The 9,359-nt window shown below is 35.2% G+C and overlaps 1 protein-coding gene across 2 annotated transcripts; it reads left to right on the top strand.

Annotated features, from left to right (window-relative positions):
• The first annotated feature begins 260 nt into the window (after positions 1–260).
• Positions 261–5,246, top strand: LOC136230485 (uncharacterized). Of its 2 annotated transcripts, none has more exons than XM_066019564.1 (5): positions 261–537; positions 1,549–1,705; positions 4,171–4,221; positions 4,401–4,493; positions 4,791–5,246. In XM_066019564.1, exons 1-5 carry the CDS (start codon positions 359–361, stop codon positions 4,848–4,850), a joined length of 540 nt encoding a protein of 179 aa, XP_065875636.1. In that variant the 5' UTR covers positions 261–358; the 3' UTR covers positions 4,851–5,246. The 2 variants fall into 2 exon arrangements, with proteins under 2 accessions (XP_065875636.1, XP_065875637.1); XM_066019565.1 differs by having other exon boundaries at positions 402–537; positions 1,541–1,705.
• The last annotated feature ends 4,113 nt before the right edge of the window (positions 5,247–9,359 follow it).

Below are 9,359 nucleotides of genomic sequence, written 5' to 3'. Positions count from 1 at the left end.
TCTCGACTATGAAGAGTATTTTAAAAAAGTGCATATTAAAATAGTCTGGATATATAATGAGTGATGTTACAAGTCTAAATATGTAAATGGATCTCCGAATTAGGTCAGTTTTATAATTTACTAATTAACTGATGGAAATGATAATTATTTTGTGATTAAATAAACCTAATTTATTCTCCAATAAAAATACAAATACGAATGCTAGGGAAAATACCGATGATTAGAAACAGTCAAACTTGATTGGCCCAATTGTGTTGTTCCTTTTAAAATTGCCACACACACAAACGTAGATTCTGCAAATTCTACATTTCAAATTTCTCTACATCCATCCACATTTCCTCTTCCATTCAGATCGAACATGGACGAAGTCATGACGGTAAATGATGCCGTGCCTTTGAGAACCGGTGGTGCCCAAACGACGTCGTCTTCTTCTTCTTCCTCCTCATCCTCTTCGTCTCAATTACCCTACAACCTTCCTCTTCTCTCTGCCTTCCTCGCCTGCGCTCTTGCACAATTCCTCAAGCTCTTCACCCACTGGTTCGTCAATCTTTTATCAATTGCAATTCTTCATTCATCGCCTGCCTTCCAAACCATTGTGATTTTGTTTTCTAAAAAAATTTAGACCATGCCAATTTCGTATTCACTTAACGAGCTAAGATCTCTAAACTAATATCTGATTTTAGATTGTTTAAAGCAGAAATCTTTCTTGGTTATTTTGTCTCTGCCTTTAGAAAGACAGCAGCCTAAGCATATTTTACTATGGCTGCGTTCTTTTCCTGATCTGGGTTCGGGTTTGGATTTTTATGCTTATTGAATTTTCAAATTCATCGTGAAATAGGTTGTAATTTCCATTAAGTACTAATTACTAAAATCAAACTATGTCTCTTCATTTTCAAATTCTGTCTGAATTATCCTCAGAATTTTAGACAAATGGAAAAGGGCAACTAGAAAATATATATGATTTTTTTCCTGGGTTTTCCATTGTTATTTTATTTTAGTTCCATCCTAAACTTGTATTTGGAATTGTAGTTAGCTTGGAAAAGAGTCATTTGCAATTGTGATAATCAGTTGAACATTAACAAAGTTTATTATGTGGTTCTTTTGGTCCAAGTGGACTCTTGGTGATTGGAATGTATTGGAAAAGAGAATCAATAATCATTTCAAAGGTGAATACGTAGGTGATGAAAGAAAATGCTCCCTTCTGAATCTAGATTGCTTTTTTTTTTTTTTATCAGATATTACATAGTCTGCATAGTAAACTTTTCAGTTTCACATTCTTAAAGTCTTTAGTCTCTTTTATGTCTACGCATTTTGTCCACACCATATTAAGCTGTAGATTCCTTCACCTCAGGATTTGATCTTAAACCCCTTGTTGCTGAAGGAAAGATCGAATCCATTATCCAGCTGCTTTCGCTGATAGATGTAATTAAATATTACCGTCCTATTCTTTTGCAAGTACCACATTAATATGTTTCTTAATCTTTCAGATGCATGAAACCATCATATTGTGTTGCTTAGTTTTGCATTATGTTTCTCCTAGATGCTCAGGTTTAAAGAAAAAAAATGGGATTCTAAAAGGATGCTTGGTTCTGGTGGAATGCCATCTTCACATTCTGCAACTGTGACAGCTTTAGCAATGGCTATAGGTTTACAAGAAGGAGCGGGGTCTCCAGCTTTTGCAATTGCATTCGTCCTAGCCTGTGTTGTAAGTGTTGTTTCACAAAATTCCCCCATTTTTTCTCATAAGGCAAGCATTATTTTCCTTCTTTTCTGCTGTGGCCAAACTGATATGCATGTGATAGGCTTACTGACAATATTGTGCCCTTGCCTTTTATTGGTTGAGTTTGGAGTAGAGACTTTGAGTATAATGCAATTATAGTTATTGCATCTTCCATCCTAAAATTTCTATCAACGTGATGACATAGGGACTAAGGAACAGTTATAAGGTCCAGATTTTAACAAAGCTTGACCCACTTCTTATATCTTATGGTGCTTCACAATCTGATGGGTTACTATGACAGTGCATAATCTTATTAACTTTAGGAGTCAAGTCTTGGCTACATGAGCTTCTTTGTTATTATGGACCACAATGGTCCCTAGTCGTGTGTCCACATAAACAAGCTAATCTAAATCTTGGATGGAATTCTAATCTTACGGTATTCACTAAATTGTAGAAGTACCAAAATTTGGTGCATTTCTAGTTTTTTTTCTTTCTCATTTATATATATTTTTTTCATCGATAATATATGCCAATAAGATCAAAACACTTTATCCATCTGATGGTAGTTATCGACAAAGGTTTACTTTGTTTAAAAGAAAGTAACCACAGAAAATTTACGGGCATAGATGATTTGTCTTTTTTTTCTTTTTTTGCCTTCAAACCTTGTAGACAGTTGGTTGAGTATACTAAAAGGGGAACTGGTTAGATTGTTTTTTCATAAGAATTAGAGTAGGCATGTACTATCCCATTCCTGATGTTCAATAGGCAAAATATAAAATATGGAATGGGAATTCCATTCTCCTACTTCTAACCCCTATTACATCAACCTCATTCACCTCCTCCCCCATATAACTCATTATTTTATGATTGTATTATATTCTTTTATATGTATTTTGTTATCATGGTTTATAAATCATCATTGTTCCCCTCCTCCCCTATTTTATTTTATTTTACCAGTATTACGTTATGATGTTTTATATATTCATATGAACTTTATTTTTATTTTTTACATAATAATGTATTATTTATGAAATTCTTCTATCATATTGGTTCATTATTATATCATTTATATTAAAATAACATATTGCTTATTTTATATATATTATTAATATTATTTATAATTAATATTGATACTTATATATTAAAGACGTGCTAGCAAGTTATATTTGGAAAATTGTTGGATTTTATTCTAAATAGAACCAGATATTATGATTAAATAGCCACGCCAATATGGATTCTACACCATTCAATTTCGATTCACAAAGTTTGAAGTAAACACCCAAAAGTTTTGGCTTCTATTATCTTCTTACCCTGAAGAAGGTGTCTTCCTTACATGTTCACAAAACCTAGAAATATCTATAGCTTTGTAAACTTCAGCATCCTATTTCATGTGCAGGCATATTAAAATATTTTTTATAGGATAATTAAAGTGCTATGGACAGTATTACTGGGATAGCTGACCCCCCGGGTACTAATGCAATTCAGTTGGTATGTGCTGAATTATGTGTTTGTTTTCCAGAATGAAAAAACAGGCAACCATAATGATCTATAGGCATAAAATGAAAAAAAGAAATGCATGCAGGGAAAGAAATAAACCTTAAAGTAAAACAAAATTGTTGACTCTGATTTGACTTTCCTTATGCCAATAGCAGCTTTGGTCTTTCATTTATCTGTCTTGGAAGTTAGTTTAGGCGACTGTCTGTCTTTCATTTCGATACAGAATTCTAGACTATATCCCATTTTGTGAGAGTAATATCAATGTTGGAAAGATGCAGCAAGAAGTAGGAGAAGAAAGAATTTTTCAAAGAGCGAATACATTTTCATGAAAATAAACTGGCTTTGCAAGGTCCCAAGTTGATTGGATGACCCTTTTGTGTACATACATAGATATAGGAATGTGAGAAACCATATTACGGGTTTTTTAAGATAATCAATTAAATATGCTAAATTATCAAGGGGTAAATAGAATTGCAGATGTACAAATTTTCCATATTTATTCTATCTACTGTGTTTTTTACCTAAATTTTTTGGAAAGACTTGCATCAGCTTATATTATGAGGATTAAAATTTCGAAATGCTTACAAATATTGATATATGTTCTTTTTTCTATTGACATATAATATATGCTCCTACTTCTTTGACCATATTTTTTAAAATGAACATTAACCCAGGATATCAGTCCAACCAAGCCAACCTCCTTGTAATCATGTAGCACAAAATATACTAAACCAGTACTGTGGCAAACTGATGTCCTGATAATTTCGGTTCTGAAATCTAATATACTTTGCTATGTCTCAGGAAAGATTTGACATGCAGCAGTGTAAAATGTTGAACAAGTTTTTGCTTATTTTGGCTGCTATACAAAATATTTAATTATTCACAAAGAAGGGGAAGAAAACTTTGGTTTTTATCTGAGGTCAGCATCAATTTATACATTGTGTTATGTGCAGGTCATGTATGATGCCTCAGGGGTGAGACTTCATGCGGGACGACAAGCTGAAGTAAGTCATCTTGTGATATTATGGCATGCTGGTTATGTTTTTTTTTTTCCCAATTATTTGTGCCTTGAAATTTCTGTAGCACACTCAGGATCGTTAATTGTTTGTTGCTCTACATTGTTGTTTCGAAGTTATTTTCTTGTAGGTTTTGATTTTTTTTTTCTTGTTCTTAATTATTGCAGTTGCTGAATCAAATTGTTTGCGAGTTTCCTCCTGAACACCCATTATCCAATGTTAGACCATTGCGGGAGTTGCTTGGACACACTCCACTCCAGGTTTGTTGCAAAGATTGTTGATATGCATGCGTAATAGTAAACCTCAGTATATGTTTGTTGGTCAATCAAGTAAATTTTATTGCTAACGCTCAGCGAAAACAGGACCCCAATGTTCCCACAAAAGACTTAGGACCAAACTCTTGAATCATGATTAACATTAGTTCTTTTCTTTGCCTGCTTTGAGATGTGAATCTTGAAAGCAGGAATATATCTACTGAACTGAACTCTCACCACCAGATAACCAAAGAAAACCATTTCCTTTTCTTTTTTATTGTTTGAATGATCTGTTCATTACAGGTCACTGCTGGATCTTTGCTGGGATGCATTGTAGCGTATCTAATGAGAAACACCGACTAGCGGATACTACTACTACTACTACTACTTGTGAATGGGGACATGTGTTGTAAACAAAAGAAGAGTAGAAAGAGTGTTTGAATGATAGCCCCTTTACAAAGGGGTTGTTGTTGGAGATGATGATGAGTGAGTTATGGACCTGTTCATACATTACATACATATCTACAATCTCAATTAATTATTGAATGACAACAATTCTTTCATTACAACAAATTAAACTAATTACCTTTTTGAAATATCTCTTCCTCCCTTCATGTAATTAATATTGTTTTCTTTTTCTGGATTCCCTTTCAATTTTTATTACTTCATTTGTGTATACTATTACTAATGCAATGTTGAAATTCTGATTTTTGTAATTTGTTCTTTATATTTTTTTGTAAATACAATCTTAGAGTGTCATATTCAAGGGAAAATACAGATTTGAAAATTTAGGTAATTAAATTCATAGAAGTTATATTTGATGAATTTCTGTAAAAAATTTGAGATTTAACCTCTATGAACAAAAATAAATTAATGAGTCAAATCATAATATATATATATATATAATAATATTATTTAGGAAAATCTGACATAATGAAAACTTTTTGAAAATTTAAATACACTATCACAAAAAAATAAATAAAATAAATCATTGTGGTTACATGTTTTTGAAATACTAGTCGAGGTGCCATGCTCATGACTTCTTTAAAAAATTGATGAAGAGTTAAATAAATTTTACAGTTTAGTTAAATACATATTAAATAATTATACCTTATTATATATATTTAAAATAGTCATTAATAGAATTAACATTCGTAGCCAAATAACTTCCGAAGCAAGAGCACGATACACAACTTTAATCGATGACAACAAAAATGTGTGTTGCTTGCGGGACCTCCACGAGGCCAAATTCGAACCAATACCCTAATCCGCATCGGTGAAGCCAAAAATATTAAGGGATCGACTATGGGTGAAACAAAGTCCATAGCAGGGTAGAATAAAGATATTACCGTACCCGTTGTATTGCTTTCCAATGATCAATGGTCGAGTGGTGCAAAAATTGGCTCACCTTATTAGCAAAGTAGCTAGTGTCTGGTCTTTCAATGATGGCATATTAAAGGCCCTTAACTATATTTCGATACAAACCCAGATTATTGAATGTCTCACCATTATAAAGACATGATTTTGTCGAAGTATAATAGGGAGTCGAACTACCCTTAGTCTCTGCCATTTTAGCTTTTGCCAATAGATCCTTAATACAATTTTGCTAATTTAGATGCATAGAATGACCGGACCAACTTGCTTCCAAGATAAGAAAATGTGATAACTTCCTATGTCTTGAATTGGAAATCGAGACTATAGCTTAGACACAAGCCAAGAGACAACAAATTCACTACTTTTAGTGACAAGAATGTCATCGACATACATAAGACAAAAAAAAATCAAATGCCTTTATCACTGAAATAGTATACGAGGAGTCGACCTTAGAACCCACAAAACCAAGTTTTGAAAGTGCAATTGTTAAGCACTGATATCACATGAGTGGTGCTTGCTTGAGACCATACAAACTCTTCTTCAACTTACAAACATGAGTGGGTAATTGAGCATGAACAAAACTAGGCGGTTGTTGCATGTAATTAATCTCATCCAACATACCATGGAAAAAGGCATTTGATACATCCAATTGTTTGATGTTCCACCCGTTTGAAACAATAATAGAAAGAAGCATTTGTTGGTAGTTGGCTTGATCACTTGACTATATGTTTTCTCAAACTCAAGACTAAGGCGTTAATGAAATCCCTTCACAACCAAATGAGCTTTGTAATGATAAACTATAACATCCAAATTCAATTTTGTTAGAAACACCCATCGAAACCTAATAATATTGGATGCATTATAAAAAGGGATTGGTTTCCATATACCATTTCTAATTAATGGATTATATTAAGAACACATGGCTTCACGCCAGTGAGATTATTGTAAGGCTCGTGTATAACAAGTCAGAGTCGAAGACTCGAGTGTAACTTGCATTGCCCATGACTTTAGGTTCCTAGTTTAAGCTTGTGATATCATGGGGTGTGTCTTAGTTAAGGGGAGAATGGAAGAGATAGGTGGAATTTGATTTGTATTACTTGGGGTGGAAGGTATTGGATTTGATGGAGTTATGCGCCCCGAGCTAACGCTCAAAAGACTCACTAAGGGATAAGTGTATCCCGTCGTTATCAAGTAATAATCTGGAGAAGTCCAGGTATCGAATCCACATTATTTATGCCGTAAGTCCGGACTACTTGGTTCTCGATCGTTACTTAGGTGGTGATAAGTTGATTTGAGTTGTTTTCTATATTAATCTACTCCTAAGATGATCCAGACCAATTTATAAGTTCCCAAGAATGCAACTGGTGCGATACGATAAGACACATATTCAAGTAGTGTTCAATTTTGATTATAAGGAATTCAATATGTCATAGATATACTTAAATATTGAACCGACTTATCCTTCTTAAGTGCTTAGAATGTGATTTCCTTGTAAGGCCGTAACTAACTCTAATGGCTTAGGAACTCGGGTCTATTACTGTGGTGTTGTTAATACCTATAGTCTTCAATATAAATGATCGGATTAGATTCACAATATGAACCAACAGTCAATTTTTGGACTTTCGAATCATTCAATCAATATACTATGCAGACATTAAAAAACTCATAAACATGGAAAGCTAAACTGAATTGATATTTGTATTAAAGATGGAAAGATAAAGTCACAGGGCTTACAACCAATTCAAAATTCATAGAGAACTCTATAAAAGTAGATAAGAATAAGAGGGTAAAAATCCATTTCGGAACTAGTCGACTCAAGCGGTCGTCTTTCTAAACTTGGGGTGGTAACTTGAGAACTTGTGGTTGGTGATGGACAAAGCTTTTTGATAGGGGTCAAAAATCCCTATCTTTGGGTACGGTTTTAGGACGGGTTTTAGCATTATTTAGTTAATAAGCGAGCATTTCTCGTATTTAAATGCTTTTGTGTGTAGGAATTGGAAACGTTTTATTTATTTTTCGTTGTTTAGGCTCGTTTTATGACCAATTTAGGCAATTACGGCCAAAATAGCATGCATAGTATAATTCCGTTATCTTTTGAAGCTAATTGGTCCGCCAAATATCGCACCAAACGAAGCGTTTGCTCAAAATAAGCGATTGGCGGGTCAATTTAGCCTTTGGACTAATGTTATATGGAGTTTCTGTACATGCGCAGGTATAAGTTCGGACGAAAAAGGCATCGACGGCAGTCGGCAAGCACGCGGGGGCATACCGGGCAAGAATGCTCGACGAGCGGGCCTCCGTAGGCCATGCCTGCTCGCCGAGCAGGCCCCTGGAGGCCTACTTGCCGAGCAGGCCATGCCTGCTCGCCGAGCAGGCCATCAGAGGCCTGCTCGGGCGAGCAGGATGCCTGCTCGCCGAGCAGGCCACCAGAGGCCTGCTCGCCGAGCAGGGCGCTGCTCGCCGCGAGTAGCGCCTGCTCGGCGAGCAGACCTGCGAGAATTGGTCAAAAAGACCAATTCCGCCCCCACGATGCCACGACGGACCCCACGACTTCCTACCTCCATAAGGACACGAAAATAGGTCAAAAAGAGGGCCGAGCCACGCCTATAAATAGAGTTTTTCCAATGTAAATTAGCATCTTTCATTTATTTGTAAATTACTTTAGCTTCCCCCTTGTAATTCCTCTCCATCTCCTCCATATCCTTCAAACCTCCATTGAAGCTCCTTCAAAGCTTTTCTCGAGGAATTGTCAAGGTTCGTCCTTAAGATTAGGTCGCCGGCTGCAGAGTAAACAGGTTCCCTGAAAGGGATTTTTGTATCTCCTTTTATCTTTCCTTGTTTGTACTCTTTGATACAGTTGCCGAACTTAGCTTATTGTATCTTGTGACATTTATCTTCGCCTTTAATAATAATTTAGCTCTTGTTTTGTCTATGATTATTTGTCTAATCTCTGTCTTACGCTTTATTCAATTGGTTTAACTCATTCAAAAGCCCCAAAATCTAGTAGGCACATATTGCGAGCTGAATCTGACCTAGCCAGAGCCTAGGAGATTGACAACCTCTTAGTTGATTAAGCGCCAATTTACTGAGCCTTAGACCTAGTTTCGGCCTTAGGGAATCACGCGCTAGGAACTTCAGGAGGGTAAGTAGGGTTAATCGCCTTGAATACAAGTGACTCAGATTAGGTTTTTACTCAATAGACCTAACAATCTATCTTCATTATTATCGTTCATACCATGTTCCTTCGGGTAATTGCATCTAGTGAAAGATCAATTAGGAGTAGTTTAACTTAATTAGGGGTAGAGTAACTTAATTAGGCGTAGAATAACTTAGTTAGAATCAGATAACTTAGCTAGGAATAGTATAATTCAACCTAGGAGTAGATTAACTTAGAAAAACCAACTCAAAACCCCCTAAGCCTAGATAACACCTGAAACCGAGTAGCTCGATACTTGCAGAAATAAATCCTGTGGACGATAACCTGGACTTAACCAGAAA

Source organism: Euphorbia lathyris, chromosome 5 (assembly GCF_963576675.1).
Source record: "Euphorbia lathyris chromosome 5, ddEupLath1.1, whole genome shotgun sequence".
NCBI classification, from domain to species: domain Eukaryota; kingdom Viridiplantae; phylum Streptophyta; class Magnoliopsida; order Malpighiales; family Euphorbiaceae; genus Euphorbia; species Euphorbia lathyris.
Note: the sequence above shows the minus strand (reverse complement) of the source record. Positions and strands in the feature narration are given on the sequence as shown.

Excerpts from the sequence above, each read along its gene's own strand:
- LOC136230485 (XM_066019564.1), top strand. The coding sequence starts at position 359 with ATGGACGAAGTCATGACGGTAAATGATGCCGTGCCTTTGAGAACCGGT. Across the intron at positions 1,706-4,170 it reads CATTCGTCCTAGCCTGTGTT|GTCATGTATGATGCCTCAGG; the intron begins GTAAGTGTTGTT and ends TGTTATGTGCAG. Across the intron at positions 4,494-4,790 it reads TTGGACACACTCCACTCCAG|GTCACTGCTGGATCTTTGCT; the intron begins GTTTGTTGCAAA and ends TGTTCATTACAG.